Source organism: Podarcis erhardii (assembly GCF_964252035.2).
Source record: "Podarcis erhardii genome assembly, chromosome: 2".
Taxonomy (NCBI): Eukaryota; Metazoa; Chordata; class Lepidosauria; order Squamata; family Lacertidae; genus Podarcis; species Podarcis erhardii.
Window position 1 is genome coordinate 12,099,498 of NC_138498.1, and position 27,766 is coordinate 12,127,263.

The 27,766-nt window shown below is 42.5% G+C and overlaps 2 protein-coding genes and 1 long non-coding RNA gene across 27 annotated transcripts in view; 1 reads left to right on the forward strand and 2 right to left on the reverse strand.

Moving 5' to 3' along the window:
* Positions 1 to 27,766, reverse strand: part of HOXC5 (homeobox C5) — a 160,514-nt gene that overhangs the window by 125,845 nt on the left and 6,903 nt on the right. For 6 of the 24 annotated variants that reach the window (XR_014153167.1, XR_014153168.1, XR_014153169.1 and 3 more), the window contains exons 1-2: positions 11,904 to 12,625; positions 10,978 to 11,192 (exon numbers count right to left, since the gene is read on the reverse strand). The exons of 13 other annotated variants lie outside the window; for them this stretch is intronic. Coding sequence is in view for 2 of the 11 variants with exons in the window: in XM_081849012.1 (XP_081705138.1) it covers positions 10,978 to 11,192; positions 11,904 to 12,432 (744 nt within the window). In the remaining 9 variants the exon portion in view is untranslated. Of the gene's footprint in view, positions 1 to 815; positions 1,673 to 6,625; positions 7,013 to 10,977; positions 11,193 to 11,903; positions 12,626 to 27,766 lie in introns of those variants that run through there. 5 more of the 24 variants (XR_014153171.1, XR_014153172.1, XR_014153173.1 and 2 more) reach the window with 2 other exon arrangements.
* HOXC6 (homeobox C6) lies at positions 15,047 to 17,557 on the reverse strand (the record flags this gene model as incomplete). 2 transcript variants are annotated; one of them, XM_081849069.1, is made up of 2 exons in its annotated part: positions 15,047 to 16,303; positions 17,158 to 17,557. In XM_081849069.1, the coding sequence occupies 2 exons, from the start codon at positions 17,555 to 17,557 to the stop codon at positions 15,993 to 15,995; spliced, it is 711 nt and encodes a 236-aa protein (XP_081705195.1). In that variant the 3' UTR covers positions 15,047 to 15,992. The 2 variants fall into 2 exon arrangements, with proteins under 2 accessions (XP_081705195.1, XP_081705194.1); XM_081849068.1 differs by having other exon boundaries at positions 15,047 to 16,327.
* Positions 19,835 to 27,131, forward strand: LOC309334616. Its single transcript, XR_014153192.1, has 4 exons — positions 19,835 to 19,962; positions 21,460 to 21,535; positions 23,112 to 25,983; positions 26,025 to 27,131. It is a non-coding gene; the product is annotated as an uncharacterized lncRNA (long non-coding RNA).

The window sequence follows — 27,766 nt, forward strand, 5'->3', positions numbered from 1 at the left end:
ATAACTCCTCAGAGTAATTTCCCATTCTGCAGATGAAAGACTGTTTTGTGAACGCTTCTCTGAGGTGGGGTGCTGAACTTCTCTCTCCCTTCCACCTCCTGGTGGGGGCAGAGCCATGAAGATCCATGTGTATTGCATCAGAGATCAATAATTTAAATACTGTATATATACTGTATATGAATTGACAGAACGTCTGTGGTTATAGGTAAATATATAGATATAGATCTGTTTAGTGGCAATGCCCTAATTCCCACAGGGCCAAGAAAGAAGGTTTTGAGCCAGTCACCAACTCTCAGCCTAACCTTCCTCACAGGGATGTTGTGAGGGTAAAAGTGTAGGGGAGGAACATCTACGCCCCCTTGAGCTTCCTGAAGGAAAAACATGATATAAATATGATAGATAAATCCAATAGGCAGGTGGGTTGGTTGGTGGATCTCTATCTATCTGTCTGAAATCAATAATGTACAGGGCAAGTCCTTTAAAAGAGGCCCCGTGGGTACACATGTTCCACAGGGCCTCTTTTAAAGGACTCACCCTGCATAATAGATTTCCACAATATCCAAAGATACGGAGCCTGTGGCGCTCCGGACATTGTAAGACTACAACTCCCATCATTGCCAACCACGCACTATGCTGACTGAGGATGATGGGAGTTGTAGTATAGTAGCACATGGAAAGCCAGAGGTTCTCCATCCATTTCTTAATGGATCAAAGCAATGCTCATCAAGCCCACTATACTCTTTTCCGAACAATGGAGGCAGCACAAGCATCAAATGAGGCGCTATGATGGTCTCCTAAAGTTTGTCCTCCAGTACCTGGTATCGACGGAGGTACCCTTATAAGCCTCTGTGGAGGATCCATTTAGGAATCGTGGCTAAGTGCAATCCACAGAGTTCTTTCCAGCGTGAACTGAATTCTTATACGGAGCTGTCGAAGAGAGAAGCCACCACTACTTCTTCTGGCAGTAGCGAATGTCAGACGCCCTGTGTGAAGACCTATGAGCACGAATTAGAATCCAAGCTGATGGTATCTGTTTACTTAGTGGGACCAGCATTTCTCTTCGTGGGTTTGGCAAATGAAGGCACGTTTCAAAGCCGTGGGAAAGTAAACTGTGATAAAGCCACTGATTCCAACCTAAACCTTAGGCTGACCTCTCCTAACTTTTGATTTCTCCTTCTCCTCCTCCTCCTCCTGCACATCTAAGTAAGAAACTCGCTTTTCAGCACAAGCTTCCTATCAATTACCAAAAGCAAATATCTCCCCCATCCATGCTTTCCATATAATCCTTAACTACAACGTATGGGGGAAACCTGTTTCAGGTCCAAGTGTGGGATGCCACAAAACAGCATCTTTTTTCCTCAGATAAAGCTGGACACGACTTAGCAGGACACCAGCCACCATCTTTTTTCCATCTAGCGATAAAGGGGGGATTCGCAACACTCCCAGCAGAACCTTACCGAATAGCTGAATTGCCCAATTCAACAAACGTTAAAGGAGCTCATCTGTCGCCTACGTAAGCGCCCTGGGGCAAGGCTGGATCTCCTTTGCGCAAAAGCACTATGACCTGAGTCAGATTTCCAACGCTTCCGCTGTGCTTGGTTGGAGGGAATGCCAAGTCCTTTTATTTTGTTTTTAATGGGCTCACCTCAGATGGGAACCGTTTAATTATAGAGTGAACTCCCATCTTATGCTCCACATTACTGTGTTAAAGAGTGCAAAGGTACCGAACTACTACTACTACTATTAGTAGTAGTGTGCCTCCTCCTCCCTCTCTCTCCTCTTTGTCTTACAACCTCCCCGCCCCTACCCCAACGCCGTCAGGCAGCATTTCCCTGCGTAGGTTCATGTCACAGAAGACCAACACTCAATGGACTCCTTCCAAAGGAATTATAGTTTGAGATATACCGTAGCATTCAACTGCTCCATGTAAATGCCTTCATTGCTTGCTTCTTCTTTTTAAGGCTCATTCCACTGGCTCATTAAAGATGTGTGTGGTCTTTCTCAAGGACCCTGCTTCTGGAGTGGACTTTGTCCTAAGAGGCTAGCAACCTCAGTTTGCTGCGGCCAAATAAGATGCAGTATTGCACCCAGGTAAAGGAAAGGTGAAGCAACATCTGTCAATCACCCCACTCTCCCTTCAAAAAAAGAGCTGGGTGGTCAGGATGTTGAGTGTGCCCCCTGTGGTTAATGTGGTCCAAACTGGTAAGGGCCAGAGGATTTTTGTAGCTTTCTACAAAGAGGAGCAACCTGTTTTTCTTTCACAAGAAGGAGTCACTGCTGTTATAATGGGCCTTCCAGAACATTTGGCTTGGCTGGAGGCAATAGGGATGGTCTTGGTTCCACTAGCTAAATACTGAGTAGGAGCAGAGTGTGTGTTTACTTTAGGCCTGTGTGCATCCTCCCTCTGACGTATTGGCATCCCTAAGTTTTAATAAGACAGAGAAAGTTCTAGCACGTAGTCTAAGAAAATTATATGATTGCACAATATACAAGAAACAGTATGCAAGAAAAATTGAGCCCAAGTGTCCTCCTGCCTAGAAGCTCCTGCCTGGATTTTAATGTCATTTTCAGTGAATAGGACAGTAGTTCAATGGTAGGGCATTTTTCTGCACACAGAATAGCCCAGCTTAAGTTGCTGGTTATATCAGTTTAAAAACTTGGTATCAGCTCATGGATAAGACCTGTGGTGGAAGACTGCTGCTGGCTGGATTAGATGGGCCAATAATTTGACCTGGTATAAGGCAGCTTCAGTGTTCAGACCTGCCTTGTGCTAACACAAGATCACAGAACAGCCACATTAAAATACAAGAAACTTCAGACCTGTATAGTGGAAGGTACCTGGACACAAAGAGAAATGTGCTGAACACCCATAAACGATAACCTTATGGAAGCATCTTCCAACAAGAAAGAGTATTCTGGCACCTTGAGGACTTGGAGTGTCTGGCCAGCTGGATTCCATCCTTTGACCCCATGTTACCAGTACTGTAAACCCAGTCCCAATAACCGGGGTTCCAAATTCAGTGTTGCTATGAAAGCAGGGTTGCACAATGCTGAAAACCCATGTGTGGTTTTTCCATTCCTGCTCTAATGAATGCAAATCAAATCCGGTGGAACCAAGACTATAATTTAGCCCCAGAGAAATAGGTAGGGGTGTGTGGGTGTGGGTGTTTGTGTGGGTGTGAGAGAGAGGGGGGGAGGGGAAGGGAGGGGGAGGAACAGAGAAAGAATTTGTGTCTGGCCCATGTTTGAAGATTCTGTCATCAAACATTATTGTCAGTTTACTACCGGCTTAGGCCACAACGCTTTATAATTTAAATGACTGGTTTTACACATCTTTACACCCCAATAAACATGTTTACTCAGAAGTCCGTCTCCTTCATTTCAAATGGTCTCACTTTCAAATACATATCCTAGAGCTCGCAAATTTCCACGCCCCGTTAAACTGAGTGAGAGAAACTTCTGAAATATTGATTGCCCCCCTTGTTTTTTTCGGGGGTGGCCCAATAAGAATCAGGATATTTGAGGAGAGCAGAATATTGAAAGCCTTTGAAGACTGAAGAAGTGTTTAAGACTGCTGTGGAAGAATATGAAGGCTTTGGGAACTCAATGAAGTGTGTGTGTGTGTGTGTGTGTGTGTGTGTGTTTATGCCTACGTGTTTGTGAGTGTGTGTGCACTGCTGCTAACTTCCTCTTTTCTGATTTCTCTCAGTCATCCTATCCAGACTGTAAGGATATACTCAGCTCTGAGGAAAGGGGAGGATCTTCTATGTTTCGTGATGAAGATCTATTGGTTAGAACACGACTGGACAGATGGTAAATCAGGATCTACGAATGGATCTCTCTCGGGATAGTTTGCAGTAGACCGGCAAGGTTTTGTTGTTGTTGTTTTTTCACTCCAAATGGTTTAACAATAGCAACAATTTTGTTAAAAAGGCTCCCCCTCCCTTAAATTAGGTGTCTGAAACGGAACTCGAGGGAGGGAGGAACCAGGAATTAAGTCGTCTGCGAAAGGACTGTAAGATCAGTTAAGGACCTTCTGAATGCTATATCTTAGATTGAGTGTGTGCTCAAAGGCACAGTAGCACCCCTCGCCCGCATGCCAACATTTTGCATTTTGTGGATCTCGATGTTCTAGTAAAAAACAAGTAGATCCGTCCAACCTGAAGTATGCCCTCCCCTCGGTTAGAAGAACCATGAAGAAAGGAAAGGCAGCCACCATAGAACGTTTTCATCTAAGAAAAGTGTCGCCAGAAAGCCAGCGTCAGAACAGGACTGTCAATCATACTTTTGGAAAGCAGAATCTTTTCCCTCAGATCACCCCCCTTCACACCGCCCAGACTTTATTGAGGGATGTGTAGGCCTATACAAAGGACAGCTGTTCTCTTTTCGGGAAGAGCTTCAGCAACATCCTATTGGGGACCTTCCTGAGTGAAATTTGATTTTCCCACTTTCCTAGAGAAAGATGGAAGATAGAAAGGGGAGGAGAGGGAGATATTCTAGAAATGGCATTTTTTTCTAAATGGAGAAAAGGGGACATCGTTCCGTTGTTTGTACAGGGAAATGAAGAAAAGGGTGTGCTTTCTTTTTTCATTCTCATGTGTTCAGAAGAGACTTTCTTCATTGTCCTGAAGATGTTGTTGGAAGGCGAAGAATGTCCTTCAATAGTTCTACTGAGAACCTCGGAGTGGTTGACATTTATGAAGGTCTGTCTATCCGCTACACTGCCTAAGTGGATTGTGCCGACGTCCTTTTGGGTAGCTTGTGCTCAAGCTTTCTCTGAGGCTTACAAAATGCTGCTTTCCTCTCCCCTCTGTGACCTTCCTATCATCCCACTGAACACCCTAGTCAGCTTCCCAGTTCAACTTTTGCTGATGACTGTCACCAACCCCCAACCCCTAGGAAACCAAGCGAGGCGACTGGCACAAAAATACAGGATGCTTTCTGTCTGGTGTGGAGTTGCTTGGATAACTGGGCCACAATGTCATGAACCAACCAGCCAAAGAAACTTTTTAAAAGCCACAATGTAACTCCTTTTTGCCTTTAACTTCAGTGCTGTTGTTAGTCGGGGCTGAGGATCGGGAACTGTGTTAAGGATGAGTTGGATGATATCCCAACGATAGTTTCTCTGTTCATTGGGCATGACAGCAATGTGTCAGTTGCACCTGAGTTTTAAACACAGTTAGTTTGGAAGCAGATCACAAAGATCTGCTCCAGACCTACATCGCCAAATTGGTAAGGGTAAGACAGGAGCAGTACACTTGCATTCCTTCTCTCTCTCTCTGGCCTAGGTAAATTGCGACCAGAAACTTCCCAGAAAGTCCATGCAGGAAGACACCATCCGAGCAAGATTTGGCCTATCAGTATGGAATTATGGAGAAGCTCCCAAAGCTATGTGGCACTCCGAGGAAACAACTGATAATCTTTCCTAGGCACCAGCCTGCCATTACAGTATAAGTGAATTCCATCAATGCAATAACGGAACTGAGAAAGAACATCTTCGGGGTTAAACTGAGGACAGTGCAAGGATATATCGAATGATTATAACAGCATTTGCACAGCGCTTTTTGAGCGTGCAAGGAGCTCCACGTCATTGCTATTCCAACATCGCTGCTCTTATCCCCAAACTGCAGGTGGACTGGTAGATCTAGTGCCTTGCCTAAGGCCACTGAGGCCAAATTTCAACCGGATCATCCAGTTCACCACCAGGGAAAAAAAGATTCACTGGATAGAAAAAGCTGTCCCTTGAATCGTAGTGGCAGTTACGTTAATGAGACTCACACGCACACACGTACAAATAATGTATACACGGACTTATGCAACGCTGATGGGACATATATTTCTCACACAACCATATACACACTCCTCTCACGGTCTACTCCAGCGTTCTCTTCCTTCCCCTCCCTTCATTTCTCCCTAGGACAAAGATCTGGCCAGACTTTCCGGCCTAGCTTCAACCTTCTTCCACTCCACCTGCCAACACCCGCGATGCGTACAGAGCAGCCAACGTCTCAGCCCAACTCCAGCGCGCATGCACTTTACCCCGCCGCCGCCACCACCACACAAACTTCTTTTTTCTTCTACCCATTAAGCAAGTATTGTACCCGGGGACATTTAAGTGTATCTCTCAACCCAGCTGCAAGAAGCAGTCCAACAATTTTGACCGAAAGTTTCTGTTCAGAGGGGGGGAAATCCCACCACCCCATCAGATCTCGAGCGTCTTCAGAGAGGTGTAGAAAGCGGGTGGGAGAAGAAGGGAATGAATCAACCTCTGCCTAACTAAGTAGAGGAAGGTTTGGGTCCTTATCTCATTTTCCACAAGCCCCGAGGAAGTCAGGAAGGGGAACAAAGGTCTGATCTTGCTTCTTGATAACCGCCACTCTCGACGTGCACTCCAGAAAGCTTCCCCACCACCACCACCTCCATCACCCTCGAGGAAAAAGCCTTACGCTCCACACTTTCACCCCTCCCCCAACTTCGTAGCCAAGGTGCAACTGAATTCCTCTCCCCCCACCACCCCCACCCCGCACCTCCACAAGAAAGCTGAATACCGTGTTAGAAGCTGGGAGGGGATGGCGTGGGGAGAGGAGCGCAAAAAAAAAAAAGCGGGGGAAAGAAATTAACTTACTGATCTCGCCAGGGATCCATTTGGGAAGATGCACCTTCCCTAACAGCAGCCCAAGACGTCGTAATCCGCACTAACTGCCTTGTCCCACTGTCCCAGCATTAAACAGCTCCGGCAGCTGCGATGGTGGACAGTTAAGATTATATATGATGTAAATATATTGTGGGTATGTCAGCTCCCCCAAACCATAAAACTTAGTTTAATGACATCACGTGCTCACCGAGAGCCATTCAGGGCTTTTGCTTTGGGCTATCCACATAAATAACCTTCAAAAGTTTTAAACTACTAAATTCACTTAGAAGCCATGGGTATTTCTGCTAATGTTCTCAGGGATAGTCAAAGCCTTGGCTCAAAAAGTCCTGGATTATTATTATTATTATTATTATTATTATTATTATTATTATTCTTCATCCTCCCTTTTAAAGCGCGCGCACACACTGGAACTTTGGGTCTGTCATTTTTTTCCCCTTCCCTCGCCCTCCCTTTCTTGTTTGGAGGCCTTTTTAAAGTCCCCACTGTGTTGACACGGATGACAGTGAAAGGTAAGCGATGTTTCATTTCCTTCTTGGCTTTGCAAGACTTCTTTAGGAACGGACTGAAAAGCAGGAGAAAGAGGAAAAGGAGGGGGGCTGTTAGATATTGAATAGCAAAAGTCAATGACAAGCCCAACAACCAAATATTAATCAGTCCTGAAAAATTACTTTCTAAAAGGACAGGGAAGAGGCCCAAATAGACCCACGTTGTTCGCTGGATAAACGCACAATTATTCACAAGGCTATATATATATATATATATACTGGCTTGCGTTATGATAATGGAAAAGTTTTGAACTGCTATGTGTGTAAAGGCTTCTCTCCCCCCGCCTTAAGATAAAACAATAGAACATCTGATTTTGTTAATTCTAACCTGTCAAACCCAATTATTCCCTGGCAGACTTCCGATTAAAGGGAAAGGAAACACCACGGTTTAGGGGTGGGGTGAGCAGAGAAGACCAAATAGAACGAAACAGATGTAAAAACAACCACCTTTGGTTTCAGTGCACAGCTATCAAGATCTGCCAAGTCTGTTTCAGTGCCTCAATAAACACTCCATAGATTTACACAGGGTAGCTTATTATTTTCGAACATCAAGATGACATATATACATTTAAATGCTCAGAGAATGTTCCAATATTTGTTGTTGTTGTTGTTGTTGTTTTTGCTGCTGCTGATACTCCTGGGAAGGCATACATTATTTGCAAACACAAGACAATAAGGAAGGCTCCTCTTGGATCAAACAAAAATGGAATAGAGTAAACCCCAGTGCTTTGATCTCCGTTACATGATTTGACTGATATTTGCGTAAAATCAAATCATATGACAAGTTAAGCCTGGGAAGGGGAGGGAAAGGGAACTTTCAAGTGGACTGTAAAATTGCCATAACATAAACTGTCATCGCCTTCGTGACAGTATTATTTGATCTTCTCAAAGAGGACACTAAATAATAACTACAATAATAAAATATCAATAAACTTCAGAAATAGAGCGCTATTTAAGTCAGAGGGACTGCATGAAAAGCTGAGAATCTTAGGAAGTAAAGCCAGTTTTATCCTTAAGAGCTTCCACTGTCATTAAAATAAACTTTTGTTTTCAGGTTCAGGAAATGGCTCCATTGTTTGAAATGTGTAAAGGAAATACTATAAAGGTTTATTGAGCCATTGAGGGTCTCTCCCGAGCGTTTGTACTGTAAATAGCTCCGAAAACACCTCAGGCATGACCTCCGGTGTGTGTGGCTGTGTGAGAGATAGTTGGTGTGTGTCTGGTGAAACACACACATACGTGAAATATACATGCACAGTTTTATCCCTCCCAAATCTCCACAGGCCTGTACATGCATAGCCCCAAACTCCTACATTACTGAATCCAATAACACTACTATATGAAGAAGAAGACGAAGAAGTCATAGATAGGCATAGAAGTCATCTTTAAACGCATAGAAAGAGATTACAGGTTTCAAAAGGAGTAGAGGACAATTAGCTTTCTTATATTGCACCTAAACCAGAGAAACTTTCGCAAATATCGTGCTTTATAAACCACACGTTGAAGTTTTGCGCAGCCCAGGGTTAAATCCCACCATTCTCTGCCCAACTCAATCGTACTTGTTCTAGTGATCACACATACACACAGCGTCTCAGAAAGACCTACCGCCTTCACAAATCGCCCAGTTCTTGCACAACTTTCACTTAATGTCGATGGAAAGTTGTCTGAAGGGAGGGGCCGAGAGCCTAGCCCGGTAATTCTGTTCTACAGGGTTAAAAAGGCAATCTTATTTAGAAAGGTAGTCTTGACTGCATCTGGACTATTAGATTATTGTAAACTGAAGGAAGGAATTATCAGGGAAAGAAACAAAGCGATCGTACGCAGACCTTTGGAGGACTTTGGAAGAACCCAGAACTATGTTGTTCAAACACTAGGACAGGTCAAGAATTGTTCAACAGTTCAAAAAAAGAGGCATTCACTCCAGAAAGCTTGTGACGAGACCTGCAACTGAGTACACATCACCCAAAGTTCTTTTATTGGGGACGCAGCAGGGGCGACATAAGATACATAAAAGCCCAACCCATAGCCCATCCGAAGTTAAACACTAGGGTTTGACCGATTTCCACTGCAACCCTTGCTTGAAATCATTCCCCCGCCTCAATGGGGCTTACTTCCAACTTGCGTTTGAAGTAAATCTCATTGCGTTGAATGGGATTCTGAGCTTCAGTTCAGAGGCTTGTTCCATCCAAAGTTTAGCGCTTGGGAAGTCCCATCGATTTCATTGCAAGAGGTTTGTGCTAAACTCTCCCACTGAAATCAATATGACTTCACAAGTGCTGAACTTTGGATGGCTCGAGCCTCAGACTGACGGGGATTTGTTCTCGTTTTACATATTTATATATTTGAAAACAATTGACAGCAAAATAACAGTGGAAGTGCGGGTTTGGAGACAGCACTCAAGCAAAGGCACCTCATATATGTTTTTCTCCCGCACTCCAAAATTGGCCTTAGGTGTTGATTTATTTATTATTTTAGCATTTATTCAATATGACAAAATATACTGTATATGTTCCATGGCCTTTCACATATGATATTACAACCAATAAATATATGGAATACAACATCGGGGAGAAGGAAGGGGAAGGTGAATAAAAAGAGCTACATGTAAACAAAAAGTATACATTTGTATAAGAGTTCAGCGTTGTTCTTGTCGTTATCATTATTTTGCAAAGCTACATTAATTACGCAACCAATAAATACACAGGAATATTTAAGTCGGGAGAATTCACACACACACACACCCTTACCAGCCCCCACCCCAAGAGTGCTTTAATGTTTTTGCACAAATATCTCCTAGGAGAGATGGTCAAGCAGATTCGTTCATAGTCCATTCGCTTTTCATTCATATGCAAATAATACAAAAATAAGTCAACGGAGTGGAGGGGGGTTGAATAATAAAATGAAACAACCCCACCCCAGAAGGACACACCTCACAGCGAGCATATTTTTTTAAAAAAACAAACAAACCAAAACAAAACACAATAACAAATCACCCCCCACCCCACCCCCCACGTTTCAGGTTAAGTGCATCTAGGGAACTACATTGTGTGGAAACTCACCATCCACACCAGAAGTAAACATTCTCACACACCTAGATCGTGCAGCCCGATCCTATGCACGTTTACTCGGAAGGAAGTCCCCCCACGTTCAGTGGGACTGGTTGAGAAATAAGTGCTCACAACAGGTTTGTCGCCCTCCACCGCGTTGGACACAGAGGTAAACTCCCACGCCTTTCACAACGGGATTTACTTCCAAGCCTGACGTTTAAGGATCGGGGCCTCGGGACTTTCCAAAAGTCCTGAGGATCCCCTCTTTTATGCATAACTTGGACTTGGGTTTCCTAAGCGTATTATTCTGATCTTCAGCGTAATCTTTTATAGACATAGATATAGGTTATAGATAAAAGGACCTCTCAAATGTCGCCCATTGGCTTGGTTTTCATTTGACCGACATATTTCCTCCCAATTTAAGGGGACACAGGTTAGAGTGGTGTGGTGGAAAACAAAACGAAACCCACCAACCCTCCAGCGAGCTGTACACTGAATTCTAGCTGAAAAGCTAAAGGGTCTGTTTGCATACTAATAAGAGAACGCCTTTGTCTGATAGATTTGTTAGAGTATGTAGTTCAGTCCAGTCTGCGACCCTTCCCCCCCACCCGCCCTTTTCCTCTCCCCACCTCCCAAAGAAAACTTTTCTCAAGGTAGGCTACAACAACAACAGCAACTCTTGTCAGTGTGAACTGACTTTCCCCGCCCAACCCTTGGCCCGGATTTCTACCTAGAGAGACTCTTTGCTTTTCAATTTGGAATCTTTCTTCCATTTCATCCTCCGGTTTTGAAACCATATTTTGATTTGCCTCTCATTCAAACATAGGTTGTTGGCGATCTCTATGCGCCTCCGGCGGGTGAGATATCTGTTAAAATGAAATTCTTTCTCTAGTTCCAGAGTTTGGTAGCGAGTGTAGCTGGTTCTGGAACGTTTGCCATCTGCTTCTGGAAGACAAAAGACATCGGATAAAAAAACCCCGCTAAAATAATAATAATAATAATAATAATAATAATAATAATAGAAAAAGAAGAAAAAGAAGGGAGTAGGAAAGCAAAAGGTATTAAAGGGGGGGGGGGCGAGAGAGATTTCTTGGTTCTACCCAGAATACATTTTTAATATCTTTAGTAGAGGAGGGGTATTTTCCAACACTTTCTCATTAAAGTTTTGGGTTCAAGCTAAGGTTAGTCCCTAATGAAGTGTTCTCCCTTTAAACCACGAAGAAGTGTATCTATAAGAAGGGGAAAAATAGATCAAGTCGCCCATTTTCCTAGGTTAGGAAAGAGGCAAAACTTCTGACTTTATGGCATGATGTGGTAAGGTCTGAAAAAACTCCTAAGCCCCTCTCTCCTTCCTCTTAAAGAACGCGAGCCTTTCCAAGTTATTTCTCCCCCTTAAAAAAATTCTTTCCTTCTTTCCCCCCCAACAAAAAAATGGAATATTGCCTTTATACCCGTTTTGTTTCTATGATCCAATTATGCCGTCATAAATTTGGGCGTATATCGCCTCTAAGCCTTTTAGTGGACAGTTTTACGAGCAATTGATGCCTTAGTCGTAAAATTTACGACCCCAGGTTTTTCCCCCCTTATTATTTGCCCCGTATGGCCTATAAAACCAAGGCAAATCCTGTGAAACAAAATCGAGAAGCGAAAGTTTACCGTGGCTCATGTGTAGTTTGGTCATCCACGGATAAATTTGTGGTGGCTGCTGCTGCTGCTGCTGCTGTTGTTGCTGGTGGTGCTGCTGTTGGTGCATGGACTGCCCGCTTTGCTGAGCTGTCTGCACCGGTTCACTCTTGATTTCCCCACTGCTCTTAGATCTATCTTCCAACGGCGTACTGTTGTTGTTGCTGCTGGTGGTGGCTGTGGTGGTGCCACAAGCTTTCTGACTGTAAATTCCTGGGTTTAGAGAGGTCTGGTCGTCTCTGCCTAAAGTGTGCCCTGCAGATCCCATGACTGTACAGGAAGGTCGGTCGGGGTTAGGTCTGGGGGTTGAAGACATGTCCACACCGTTCAGAGAGTTGGCAGCCCCAGATGAAGGGAATGTAATGCTCAGATCCAGCCCACTGTAGCAGTACCTGGAAGGCTGAACCTCAGACACAGATCCATAATTCCCATAACTTTGCATGGAATAGGCAGGAACATTTTGATTTTGCTTATAGAACGAATTGGCTACGTAGGAACTCATGTCAGGAATTATATTTTTTTTTTCCTCCCCACTCTCTCTCTCTCTCTCTCTCTCCCTCTCTCTCTCCCTCTCACACCCCTTTGATTAGGCTTGATTTGTGGCCCTTTTGAAGTTCAGGGTTTTTTGTTCTCTAAAGTGCAGAATTTATAGGTGGAGATTCTTCTTTTCTTTATTCTATGTGCGCTGCCCAAATATGGGATGTTTAAATAGAATCACGTGACGGTGTTGGCCAGTCATAAATTTGGCTTGATGACCCCAGGAGGTTATTGATGGAAGCCCGAGAAACGTATGCGATATGTTGGCATAACGAAACAAAAAAAAAAAAAGAAAGAAAGAAAAAAAAAAGGCCCCACACTCAAAACACCGAGACAATGAGACTATAGCGTCACCTGGTGCTGGGTCTGGGGTATGACGTCTCATAAAATACTACCCTTCCCTAACGCTCGAGGCTTATGGGTGTGAAACAACGCGCACAAACAGCCCCTAAGCCTTCGTTGGGATGGAAGACAAGAGCTAATTTCCCGTCCACAGCGATTCATAGGAAATTTTCAGCCCTTGATGTGGGGTGGTGTAAAATATGGCCTTGGGACGCGTCCTCGTGTAAAAACATTTCCTTCTGTGTAGGCCGGATATTCCGTGTTGTATGCACATGTGTGTGTGCGCCCGCGCAGCAGCCTTATATGAGCCTGTTCGCTTGATTCAGTGTAAACAGACGCATATTCTCAATTAATGCAATCGAGATTGCATCTGCACTGAGTGCAACCAGAGAGACAAAGTCCTGAATTCGAATTCCCTTGGTTAGCGTTACTCGGTACACCAGAGAATACATATGTAGGTGTAAGCGGGATATGCTGCAGGAAGTAAAGTCAGTGTGCTCTGTACGCTTTATGCTTTATGCACATGCATACATTGCATTGTTGACATGGATGCATATATAACTGGTCGCAGAAAACTGCTTTTATGACTAGGCGCGTGCAGCAGATTGAAACCTACGTTGTGTTAATCTTCTGTTCTTTGTATATCTCTCTGTATATGTGGAGTGCAGTATGTTTGGGAGTTGGTGTGTGTGTGTGTGTGTGTGTGTGTTCACTGGAGGTTATGAATCAACGCATCCTCCCCATAAATCAGCTTTGTACCTTGGGCGAATGAATAAACATTCACCTTGTTTTTTGGTGTCTGTATGTCTGTATCTCTGTATGTCTGTGGGCACGTGAGAAGCCTCTTTAAAAAGCTTGGAGAGGGAGATATCAGGCAGGTGAGGGTATGTGCCAAGGCTCCCCTTCCTCACTGCAAATTCCTGCTTGCAAACATGAGGTTGGATCTGCCGGTTTCTCTTGAGAAATATATTCCCTTCCGCCGGGGTGTTTAGCGAAACAGTTGGAAACAGAGATTTTCCTTCCCATTTATTAAACTTTTTAAAAGAATAGGATAAAATAAATAACATTGGAATTCCTATGTGAGTTATAAATATATTATTTCATCTTTTTACCACCTCAGTTTTACGTGGTCTTTTTTGGGGGGGCAGCTTTAACATAAAACATAAACTTTTAATTTCAGTGGCCCTTTTAAAAGTCCTTCGCTTATGTTTGGTACTTATTTTAATGTTTAGCTCAATTATGGCAGAGGGACATTTGGAAATACCGGAGCAAATCTCTTAAATATTGTTACCTGCATTCCCGTCCTCTATGTTGCATATATTTGCATTTGAAATTTATATGATCTCTCTACTTACTACATGTGCTAGGCTTTTGTGGCATATCTAAAGAGAGATGTTCTTAAAGCCTTCCAAATTTTATGGACAAGCGGGGGTAAGAAATCGTCTTGTTGGGGTTTCCTGGTATTTTCTTTTGTTTAACGGGAACCTGATAGTTTAGTGCAAAATGTTCAAAGAGTAGCAAAGGTTCCCAAGGCAGTGAATGCCTCCAGAAGACAGGATTACTTTCTCGAACGTTTGTACCTGGTTGAAAAGATGCCTCTGAGCTAAACATAAAAGGAGAGGGCAATTCCTGAGCCTAAGCCACAATGTAATGTTGATGTGCTCATTGCAAACTAGGCTATTGTCAGTCGCGCCTTTGCGCCTTCTAAGCGTCTGCAATAAAACATAAAAATATTTCTGCCCACTACTCTGTTACCTCGAAATAAATATAGAGAGAGAGGGGTGCCCTGAGAGTCTAGTTTCCATTGGTAGCTTTAATTTAAAGAATAAATAAATAAATGCATTTGTTTTTAAGCAATTATTTGGCCTCTAGAATTAGGGAATAAAATGTGTCTGAGCTTTTAACACTCTGAGAGTTGGGGTTTCATGCAGTTTTCAGGGGATGAAAGCGCGAAGTGAAACGCAGCAAGATGGGATATAGATATTCATTTACATATATATATATATATATATATATATATATATATATATATACTTAAGGATACCTAACTGGAAGTAAATTATATCCGCCCACCATCCTGTTTACTTCCGACTAAATATGCCGAGAGTCGTGGTGACAGGCGATCATGAATACTGGCATCTAAAAATGGAGCATTCTCACGCACGGAACCCGTGGTGGCTGATGCAAAACTCTTTCACCTGAGATCTTCCCCCAATTGAATTTCAGAAACCATCCAGTAACTTTTAAAAATAATATCCAGTTTTTATTAAATACTCAACCATAGTCCTCTGGACGTGACCTTTATACATGATGTTAGAGAGTGTAACACAAGATTTATTTATTTATTTCCTCCTACTTGCTATAGAATTCCATTCACGTTTATACTGCTTGAACATTACAGTACTAAACATAAATATAAATACAGAGACCACAAATACAGCTAAAAATATTCACACAGAAACTGTCACAGTTTGTAGAATGCATAATGACCTCAGGTAGTGTTTAAATACAATTAGTTTACTCTGGAAAATGCTATATTTAGGTAGACATAGCTTGGAGGCGTGGGAGAAGGTGGGCATGGAAGGAAATATTTTCACAGGGGTAGGCAATTCAATTCCCCCCCCCCCACTTACATCACCGCCACCACCACAATAATTATCATCGTTTTGGAAGCGAAACTGCATAGAGTGCCTTTTTGACATGGTTGATCTCAACGCAAGCAAAACTATTCTGTCTAGGGAAGTGGAGAAGGAATGGCGGGTGGTGGTGGTAGTGGTGAAGGGGTTTGCATTAAATACAGTCTTTATGCAAAGGTAGATAGCTGGGCTCGGATGCAAAGGCAGAGAGGGTGGGGTTGGTGAGGTTGGAGGGGGGGTCTTGATGAGCTCCTTAGGAAGAAAGTTATGAAAGTGGGTGCATCACTGCTGGAGAGATGGAGGAGATGGGGGAGGGGAGGTCTCCCACGTCCACATCTCTCTCTCTCTCCCTCTCTCTCTCTCTCTCTCTCTCTCATACATCCAAATGTATAGATTGTGCCAGTGGTAACAGAGAATGGAAAGGAGAAACTGGGAGTGGGGGGCGAGAGAGAAAAAGACCGAGAGAGCGAGAAAGAAGAGGAAGAGGGACCGTGTGCGAATGTGTGTGTGTGTTGGGGAGAGGGATCTGGCAGCACCGTCAGTGTTTTCAATCCTTTGGTTTCTCCTCTTCTGTTTCTTCCCTTTTCTCCTCCTTTGCGCCCAAGCTATCTGCAGCTGCTCCAGCGCCACCTCCCCCAGACAGGGTGGAACTCAAATTGCTCTCTTTTTTCCATTTCATCCTCCTGTTTTGAAACCAGATCTTGATCTGGCGTTCAGTTAGGCAAAGAGCGTTGGCTATCTCAATCCGCCTTCGCCGCGTCAAGTAGCGATTGAAATGGAACTCCTTCTCCAGTTCCAGGGTCTGGTAACGCGAGTAGATCTGACGCCCCCTCCTCCGATCTGCTCCATAGCCGACCCCTATGGATTCGGAAACGAAACAAACTAAAAACGATTAGTTAACAGATTTGAAAATAAAATGCGTAAATAAAAAAAAAAAAAACAGACACACAACGTAGCCCGTCAGCCAGGCTTTCCCCAACCCCACCCTCCATACTCAGTCTTCATTGTCATCCACCGACCAACTCCCCCCCCCCAACCCACTGCACAATTTAATTCTGTGCCTTAGTCTTACTACCCATTAAAATCATGCAGCACACATGGAGGATGGGGGGGGGTGTCTAATTGAAAGCATGTTCCTATCTTATTTGCAAAGATTCAGAATGTGTTGTTTTAATTATTTCTGCAAACTTGAAAAAAAAAATCCAATTAGATTTTACTCCAATGCTGCTTTAATTACTAGGAATAGACACTCCTTCCATATATTATGAAGTCAAGCTACTTCATAAATCCCCCAGCTGTTATTGGACCTGTTATTGGACAAGACACTTTGCAATTTTTTGCCTTAATAAAAATGCCCTATCTCACCTATCAGGGAAAATACATTTTTTTAAAAAAACAAACAAACCCCAAAACACATCACTTCTATTCTACACCTTATTTCCACCACCCCCTCCAAGGGAAAAAAAATCAGAGCTGATTGCACTTTATTATAGATATTTTACACTCTCGAAGTCTTTTAATTAGAAAGAGCATAACAAGCCATATTCGCTTGCAACAACTTAACAAATAAAAGGCCTGTAGCGGCAACTGTGAGGAAGCTATATTATTGTTTTTATGGGGCCATAAAAAGTAGCTGAGCCTGTTCTGCTAGGGAGACGGTCGTAAAGATGGTTCAGTTTATTTAATTTATCTCTGCAAGCTGTAAAACTTACCACTGTGGGAGTTCATGCGCTGCATCCACGGGTATATTTGAATGCTAGTTTTCTGTTCCTGGGATGTGCTCCTGTTTTGGTCACTTGTAAAATCCTGTGCAATGGAAGTTTGTGTATTGTGTCCCATAGAATTTTGCCTGCAGCTAGAGAGCATGTCTTTTTCTTGATAAAAGGCATTAGATCCGTAATCATATGGTCCCCGACTGGAGCTAAACACAACATTATCTTGCGGTGAATAAAAAGGAGATGAATAGATCCTGTTTTGAGCAACCGCTGCTCCATAAGTTGAAAAATGCCTTACAGGGTCATAAGCAGAGGAATTGATCGCCACGTTGGGCAGGACCTCTTGACCACTGGTGAGGTGGCAAGACAACGACGGGTTTGTGAAATAGGAATTCATATCTTCCCCCCTATACCTGGCTTGTATGATTTCTTTAATATTTATTTCTGTCTCCAGTTTGTAGTCTGAACTAGATTGTTATAGGGACGGCTCCACTCCAGGACAGACAAAATGACAAAGTCAGCTGACCCGTTGTGAGCCAATAGGAAGCTAGATGTCAAGACACGGAAAAATTGCTTTTGCTTGTGTTGATTCCCCAGTTGAAACTAAGTATGCATTGAAAGTAAGTCTCGAAATTCTAAATATAAGATGGTTTGGAAGAAGAGGGGGGAAATAGTAAGTATGGTTCGGGGGAGGGAGTGGGAAAGGGATGAAGAGGGAGGGGCAAAGAAAGAAAGAAAGAAAGAAAGAAAGAAAGAAAGAAAGACTTCTTCTTTAAATTTCACAACCCAAATAGAGCTTTAGGTGATTTTTTTTAAAAAAAGAAAAGGCAAATGGTTATGGAGATCAGGAATCAGGATATTTATTCTGTTGAAAATGCTTCCTTAATACCTAGCAACCAAATAGCTCAGAAATTATAGTCATAAATCTCAAGTGTGCATAAAATATTAAACCATAAATTTTCTTTTCCTCCACTAATTTACTGTTGGTCAATAAATGTGGAATCAAGTGCTTGTGCTCTTTATAATACAATCTTGAAAGCAAGGAGAGGAGACCAGGTGACAGCTGGGCAGATACTGTATCTTTTAGAGCATTCCTGTACTCTGGAATTTGAAGAACTTTGCAGGATGGTGGGTTGTTGCTATATATATATATATATATATATATAATCAAAATTCAGAGTCCAGGTTAGAATTAAAAAGAAGCAGCAGCAGCACATTTGTATGTTTCTCTATTGAATATTTGCTTTGTCATTTTTCAGAGCTGGAGACTGCTATGGCAATGTTTACATTTGCAATATCAACATCCCCCCAAAGCATTACCTTTGCATTTGGAATGGTGTTTGCTAGAAAGAGCCCCTCGTGTTTACGTTTGCAAAAACAGAAAGAGGTAGAGAAAGGAAGAAAAAAATTTACGACTCCAGATATTTGTAGCTGATTGGAAAACTTCCCTTGAAATATTTAGTTAGATTAGAGAGTGGATTACATTCTACTCCTCTGGCGGATTTGCACCGACACACTAATTGAAATGAAGACAGCTAATCTAATTTTAATTTCAATCCAGTGCCATAAATTGTTCCTTAAAAGTAAAATATACCTGCTGATCTGTAAATATAGCAAGACTCCTACATCATTCCATTGGCTTGCTATTTAAAAATTCAATTAGGACTAAGAAACACTGGCCTTATTTCCATGGGCATGTTAGGAAGCTTTTGTTTAGTGATTTTAAAGGTAGAACCAGTCGATTTTCTGGAAAGCTTGGAATATTTCTCATTGTGTTTGGTCGTAATGAATCAATACTTCTAACATTCCTCTTTTGGATGAAGGTTTTAGTTGAGAAAGAAGGGGACCACATACCCCCCCTACACACACACACACACACCCCTGCTCTAAGTGGAACCCGGATGCCAAAGGATTTTATGATCTTTTTCCTCTGTGCAACAAAGCAAAGTAATCAATGGTAGTAATAAAACCATAAACGAGACTGCAACTGACAAAAAGAGGGCTGAAGTATTCATCTTGTATAACGTTAAGCGTTCCTTGAGTGTCAGTATGAAAAAAAATAAAGTTTCTTAAAATAAATAAATCAGGGAGCATAAAAAGAACGCAAGAGAGTGTGTAGCTTGTTATTAAGCTTCTAGCCTGCACCCCTCCCTATTAAATGGCGTTTCCATCCTGCAGTAGTTCTCATCCCAACGTGTACACATTTAAGGCTGGTACACATGACAAATTTACTAGCATGCAGATTTTGAAAATAGTATTTGCTTTCCTGAGGCTTCCCAGCTATTTCGCACATTATACCGGATAATCCATAGGCAGAGAGATACAATCACTAGGAGAATGGGAGAGAGAAGAAAAGGGCCCAAACATTACCCCAGTACACACACACACTTAGAGATATACATAACAATGCAACCAATGTGTCTGTACGTGTAGGTAGGTTGGTAGGTCAGTAGATAAACAGAGACAGGCAGACAAGCAGAGCTCAGTGAAGCTCATGGTAACTGCAAGCAATTAATATCACTAGTTTTCAAAGTCATTCTGTGTGTGTGTGTGTGTGTGTGTAGGTTTCCAGTGCACAATCAATCTGAACTAATAGAAGGTAGATATTTTCCTTTCTCCTTTAATGGGAGTTAGATAATACACACAAACAGAGAGAGACTCCTCCCCCCCTCGTGTGTTTGTGTTTAGATTGGATAGTATCTTTAAAAATACTTCAGTGTAGATTAAGACTACATTAAAAGTAATAGAACTTCAAGGTGTGTGGGAATGAGAAAGAGAAAAAGAAGAAGACCGTCTTTCTTGGTAGGTTCGATTCACCAAAAGTACATTCATTGTTCTAGTGTTATAATAATCCTTATCTCAGACCCTTAAAATTTCTGGGATGGTAGCAAATGCAAAGGGGCTGGGGTTTGGAGGGGGGCCTGCAGAAGTCCTAGAGAGCTGTTTTGGAGGGATCTGGTGAGTACCAAGTGATTTCGAGTGGAGAAAGTGAAGTGTTTTATTACTTTTCTAAACAGAAGAGAAGACCTAGAAGTCTGGTCGAATTATAGGGAAGAGAAAACAGCTGGCGCGAAGAAACCCAACATAGAACCTTTCTGAAGTGTTGGTTGGATGGGGAGAAAGAAGACGCTGGAAAATTTATATATATACTAGACTCAGCGTTATAGTAGTTACATTCCTAATATTTTAGTGTTACATATATACATATATATATGGGGAGAAGTTATTATTAAGGTTCTTATAATGTATTTGATCAAAGGAGACGACTCTTCCCTCCCCCCCCCTTTAAAAAAAAGAAAACAACACAGGGAAATGTGTAGGACTTTTTCTGGTTAAATTGGTCTGCAAACAATTATGTAAACTCATCAGCAGAAGCAAGAACAGATGTTTTATTAAAACTGCTACACAGCAGTGAAAATATGCGCAGGTCCTGGAGTAGTTCTTGTATAGCAGTTGGGGTCTCTTCCCCCCCCCTCCCCGCCCCCTGGAGTTAAAGAGCTCACAGAAAGCTGCAATAACATCCATTCGCTCATAAGGCTGTTTTCTCTTTTTTGTGTTTTTACCCCCGGATTTTACCCCCACACCGAGGTTAAAGAAGAAAAATATGCTTCCTTAGAACTCTCTCACTCTCTCTCATTCTCTCTCTCCTTTTTAATTAGCGAATTGATGAACTGATTTAGAGGAGAGCTTCAAAAATGCACACTCCACACATGTGTTTTCCATCCCCACTAATTGTGGAAAGGAAACAAGAGCTATCGTTGGCTCCCCTCTCCCTTGCAGCCCAAGTAAAATGTTGTCAGATTCTGATCCTGTCGTGTGATTCGGAATGCAAATTCGGATGCGTTTGTTTACTCGTTTGTTTGTTTGTTTGTTTGTTTGTTTGTTTCGAGAGGAGAGTGGATTTTTCTTGGGCGTTAATGGCAAGGGTTTTCATCTGAGACCGTTAATGCAAGTGGAGCAAGTGGGGGGGGGGGGAGAGAGCGCTTCACAAATTCTCACCCAGTCTGTTGCCTAGGTGTAGAAAACTGCTTATTCATAAATGCAGGTTGTGTCTGGTTAGCTTTAAATATGCAACTAAAGTTGCCCTGGGTCAAATACGTTTGTTTACTGTTCATGTGTTGGATTAGCTTGCACTCTTGTCTGGAATAGTTTATTATTCCCTGATAGATTGATAAGAACTCCCCCCCCCAACACACACCGCTCAGCAAACACGCGCGGGCTTGTTTATAACGTGTAGTTATATCTATGTATAGACTTCCAGACTCTACAGCTATGTCCTCATTTGTGTACCATTTATAGGATGAAGAGGCAAATTGGTCTTGGATCTGTGTAGATGGAGCGTATGTGTTTCTCGTGCAACGCATGCATTTCAAAAGTAAGACAGCCACACTTGGCGATTTGCTTTTACCTTTGTTTTGTTTTTAAAATTATTTGTGTATGGAGCAGTATGGAAAACAGAAGAAAGAGAGATAAACAGAACGACATAAGCAGACAACGAGGCCAGTAATTTTGCGCGCAAGAAACACGTATTTTTAAGGTGTTGTACTTAAATCCACGTGTTACCTTTAACTGGATATCTAATTTCAGCTGATCTCACCTTATATATGTTATCTCGGCCTTTTTAGACTTGACAGTTATTGCAGGCTAGAGCTTCTTGCCTTGTAATTATTTATTTAGAGCGCTTGCACTCCAGTTATTCCTGCTCCTACAGAATAACCTTCTTAATCAAATGTTCCCTCTGCCCGTAAATAACTAAATAATAATAATGAGGATGATAATGAGAAGAAGACAGAAAATAAAATAAAAAAGCAGTATATGTAGCGCGTAAATGTCAGGAGTCAAATGCGCCTGACCGATGCGTTTGCATTGTTTTGAGTCGTCCTTTCTGTTACAGTAATCACATCTTGATAATCTTAACTTTCGGACTGCTAGTTTCGCTCAGAGTTTTCACCCAGTTTATGTCATGATATTACTTAAACTTTATACTAAAGTGGTTGACAAAAAAATTATAATTTTAAAATACGCAGAAAGGGAAGAGTTGGAGAAATTTACCTTCAATAGAAATAATTCTTATTGTCAATAATTAGCAATAATAACAATCGGGGGTTTCTCCCTTTCTGCATTTTGTCTTGCTTTTGCCCTGCATCCTTCGAAAAAACATCCGCCCCCCTACGTCTTGTCACATAAGCACCGCTTCTGCGGTTCGGCCTGCAATATTCTTGGCTGCAAGGGAGAAAAAGTGCAAGTCCTGATTTGTTTGTGGTCTTACTGCTATGGCTCCATGACTAATGAAAAAGCCGTTTATAACTTTCTGTTTTCAGGAAACTCGGGTTGCTGCCCCACGCAGCCACCCCACTCCGTATGATCTGCCGCATGTGGGGTGGGGGAGGTGAGGAAACCCATCAAACCAACAAAAAAAGCCCAAGGGGGTATTTTATATATATATATATATATATATATATATATATATATATATGTAAAAGCTGGCAACGTTTTATACTGGAAATGTCATAACCCAAATGATATTGCTGGAAAGGCATTCTAATGGCTTCAAACTGCGGTGCAGATATATGCGTTTGTAGGGTTTGGGGGTGAATGGAGGGCTCCGATTTATCTTGGGGTGGTGTTGGTGGGAATCCTGGAGAGTATCAAAACACACCTCTAAGATAGGCAAAATAACGGGTGGGAGGTGGAGAGAGGAATGGGCTCAATATCGTTTGAAATAAGTGGGGACCCGCACTTTATTAGGATTCACGTTTTTTTCTGACGTTATTAGGCATTTACGTAGACCCCGCCCTCTCCCCCAAGTCAACCTGTTGTGGACGCCTTAACTTATACACGCTGTGTTATGTGTCTCTCTTATTTATTTATTTAGTTGTTGATAGGTTGCTGTATGTATGCATGTATATATAAACACACTTATTTATCTGTCTGTTTTTCTTTCATTCTAGATGTCTTGGTGGAGCCCCCCCCCCCCTTTCCAGCACTGGAAACCTTCCGGCCTCCTATAAACGGAACTTCACGTTGGTCAATCATTTTCAAGTAACTACGTTGCTTCTGTATCTGTCCGCACCCCACGCCCCGCACCACCACTATAGTTCTGTAAGTTAAGCCTTGGCCAATTAAAGAGTCCCCCACCCCACCCCGAATCAGGAAAGGTCCAAGGTAACGGGGTTAGGAGGCAGCGCGGAATCTGACAGCTTGTCCAACTTAGAAGTTATTTCGAATTCTCCTTTCCTTTATCCCTGTTTATTCCCTGTAATATTCAGTGGGGTTTTTGAAACTATATGAGGTGTCCCTATGCTGACAGTGCAGGAGGTAAATATATTATTGGGTGATTGGGCCAATTAAGAGTCTCTCCCCCCCCCCCCCGCTCCCCGAGTTTTCTTCTCGGCTTGCTACTGTGTAATGTCTATTACGGTCGGATAGCCCTGCAAACTTCACCAAAGGATGTTCAGTTTAGAGAACTTTTATGGTTGACTTGGATTACTCCGTTTTATGGCACGGAAATGTTCCCTACAATGACCCCCCTCCTCCTTCCTTTTTGACATTCAAGAGAGTTGCGGTCGTGACGTCACGTCGAGTTGTCATGGAGAATAGCTACCGGCTTAAAAATTATAAAGCGTGATATTATAGAGCAACATAAAATATGGATATAAGCAACTACTTACGCCCGCGAAGAGATTAAACAAAGAAGAATACGATTTTAATACGTTCAGGAAGAATAATTCAATGATGAGGAATGGTTGTCATTATCTATGAGTTCTTATTTCATTTTATTGTTTGCACATGGGGGTGGGGGAGAAGGAAAAATTAATCTCAGGACGCCAGGAAGAAGAAGAACAAGAAGGGGGAGAAGAAAATAAAATAAATAATAAGTCAGGACACAGTATTAGTTGCCTTAATGGTGTCTGTGTGTTTGTGTCTTTAAAAAGCTGATCGCTTACTATTAAGCTACATATTTGGAGAGGCAATATTTGTTGCACTTTGGGAAATGCAATCCATTTGCGTAACTTTTAATGGGGCGACAGTTTAGTATTTTTGGATCTGCTTAAATACACTCATTTTCTCTCTCTCCTCCCCCCCCCAGAAGTGGGGGCGGGAGTGGTGTCCTCCAGCTGACGGGCCTTATCTATTTTTATGAATGCATGAACACTGGAAGTGATTTAAAACGCAGCCTTCTCAAATGAAGGGGGGGAGAGAGAGGGGGGAAAGAGGGAGGGAGATTGCCGCCTCAAACAGCAACAGAACAAGCCACCGAGGAACTTCCACCGAATGTCCAATTCAACCCCTCAAACAGCCTACTTCCAAATAGCTTTGAAGAGACCAAACTTTTTAAAAGTTCTAAACTGTCCAACCAGCGCAAAGCGGGGCTTGTTTACGAGGCAGCAACAGGAACGGAGGGGAGGAGACTGTCGTCGCTTGGAAGTAGTAAAAGACCCTGCGATTCCGGCCTTTATGGCACAACAGTCGTCCTCTCCCCCCCCCCTCTTTCTCTCAAGCATTTTGACTCTCCAGTCGTGAAATAGCGTTATTATTTTTGTCTGCGCGCGTGTGTGTGCGCCGCCTTAGCTTTCTCGCACCCATCCTACAAAAGTGCGAGGGGGAGGTGGGAGAGAGAGAGAGAGAGAGAGACCAAATTGCAAAATTGTTGGCTTGCCAAGTTTCAGTCACTTGGTGGCAGTATACAAAACAAGTAAACAAAAAGAAAGCAGCAATTAAAAGAAAGGGACGGTGGGGGAGAGAAAAATAGGACCCCTATTAAAAAGGCTATGTAGAGAGAAAGGTGAGCGCGCGCATACGCTCAGGCAATGCCCGTGATTGCTTAAATCAAGGAGAACGTGGAATGTAAAAAATTGAACCCCGCTCTGCCCGAACAACATGATAAACTAGATAGTAAAGTCTCATTAGTACCGGCGGAGTTTACTTTCCAGGGTTGACCACCGCCGTGGTCTTTTGCTGGAGGAAAACTCCGATCCTCTCCACGTTTCATGAAATCCACTGCAGTTAAAACCAGCAGAACGTCTTTCCTATTTACTGTACTACGTTTTAGGAAGGTCTGGCTCGCCTCGCCTTATAGGCCTTTCTGTTTCGATTTAAATCCGGACGGTCTAAACTTATTACCTGCTGTTAATTTATTGGGAAAATAGGAGGCGGCCTTGCGCCAAAGTTGGGGTCACGCTAAACGCAGTTCAGCTTGTGTCTGGGGGCAAACGCACAGATCTCATCGAAATCAACGGCAGAAAATCCAGTGGGTTTTCACGGAGCTGGATTGCACTCCCTACGTTTTATTGCTTTGTGGGTTCCCTTTCTCATGACACGTTTATTTTATACAGTCAGGACAGCGGCGCGTACTGCACAACCTCACCCACAACAACTGTAAATTGCCCTGTGTTCATTAGACGAACCTCAAGAAAAGCCAGTGGATCCAGTGGATCTGATCAGCAATTCCAGGAATCAAAACTGTCACGTGCTTTCTCGTTTTTTAAATCCTCTATATCCACAACTTCCCTGCACGGTACACGAACAGTTATGCAGAACAGCATATAAAATATAAACACAGAACCGACCGCGCCCCCAGATTCCCTGGCATCCGACTGAAGATAACCCATCCTCAGGGCTGCACATTTCAATTCAACCAAATAACTCGATGTGATGCTGAAATTATGATATTTCGTTGCACTCTGCAAGAGACCGGTGTCTGCAATGTTGAAATGTACATGCAGGCACACAAACGCCCCATATCTCATATGTACGCGAGACATATAATAACATATTATATCACATATTATATATTAGACCACGTAGTCTTTTGACTCACAGGTACCATTCTCTCGTAGACCACGTAGTCTTTTGACTTACAGGTACCATTCTTTCGTCCATCAGTGTCTCTCCCCCCTCCCCCGCATTTCCCCCTTCAAAATGTAACTTTCTCTCCCTTTTGCTTCTGGGACGTGATTTTATTTTATGTTTAACCATGGCCTTAAGACCCAGTCTTTTTTGTCTTTTTTAAAAAAAAACCTGTGTAAAGTTTTTGTTTATTTCAGCCAGTCCCATTTTTACAAATAAAAAATGCATCACACAAATGTATGGACACGATCCGGGGAAAGTGAGGAACGTTCAACACCTACTGATTTCAAAGCAAGAGTTAATTAAGCACGTGCGTAAATAATCTCTCATTGTAACTCATGGAGCTTAAATACATTTGCCACTTAAGGGAAGGTCCGGAAAATATCCGCATCACTATAGGCCCAAGACAGCCTCTCAGTTCCTCAGGCCAATACAGCGCAAAGCGTGCTAAAATATAAAATGTAGGAAGACAAGTCCCAGACGCAATTAAAAATTAAAATTAAAAACCAGAAGCACATACAGCAAAATCATTGAAAAGTGAAGTTCTCTCCCAACTCGCCCTACCCTTTTCATAAACAAGGTCAGGCATAGCAGCTGCTATTTTGCAGCCATACCTTATTTATTCTAAGCAACGTGGCCGCCTACTTCTGCTATTTTATTTTATTTTTTGTTTAAAAACTTTGAACACTGATTTAAGCAATCCTAACTGTACGTATTCCCCCCAACTCCCAGCTGCTCATGCGCACACCGCCAGCCTGCCTGCTCTCTCTCCTAAATGAAATGTAAATTGGTATATATTACACGATTTCAGGGTGCATTATTACGACAGTTACTGAAGGTGTCATTAAAAAAAAAGTTTGACTCATTATGTTTTTTCATTCCCCACTCTCACCCCAGCTCCAGCCGCTGCTCGCCCCCCGCCCCCCGCCCCGTTTCTCTCTTTCTATGTTGAAAAATAGGTACATAGATAGTGGTGGTTGCTTTTATTGTTGTTGATACGGTTTTGCTGCTGTAAAGAAATGTATTATTGATATTGCAGTTGTTGTAAAATTGTAATGTTCTTCCAATTGTTTTTATTATGGCACTCGTTCCCCTTAATAAATATATATGTGTGTGATTTATATTACCGTGTCACATTTGTGGTTTTCAATTTTCACATTTACTGCCCTGTTTATGACACGCACCAAGGATTAAAAGCTACGTGCGGGGGCCAACGTTAACTATCACAGTATCGGATTTTGCTCCTGGATGTAGTCTGTCTCCCCCCCCCCGCCCCCTTTCCTGGACCTGTGTGTCAATAATGCCTGGGAATGTTCACTATGATCCCTCGTCTATGGTGATGTTATAGATAAAAGGAGCCATTCATTTCTTCTCGTTTGGTCTGTAAAAGTGCAGGGAATATAAATCAGTTTTTCTTATATTCCCTCCTTTTAGATCAGCTCCAACGTTCTGAGTTTATGAACAACGGCAATATGTCAGTTTAAAGACTAAATCAATACATTAAAATGTGTATTGTATGGGCAATCCTGGGAGAGAGGAGAGGGTGGTTGTTGCAGAAGGCTAAAGGAAACAGCACAGAAAATAACATTGGACAACAGGCAAATATCGAAAGGGATTCATATCTCTTCAACCAGCACAAAAACACGTCCTAACTCCAGAAACAACGAGAGGAGGAAAGGAAGGGGGGGGGACGACAAGGACAGTCCGGCAACCATGTGGTTCAAATAACCATTGCCTGGTCATTTTTTATTTTTTT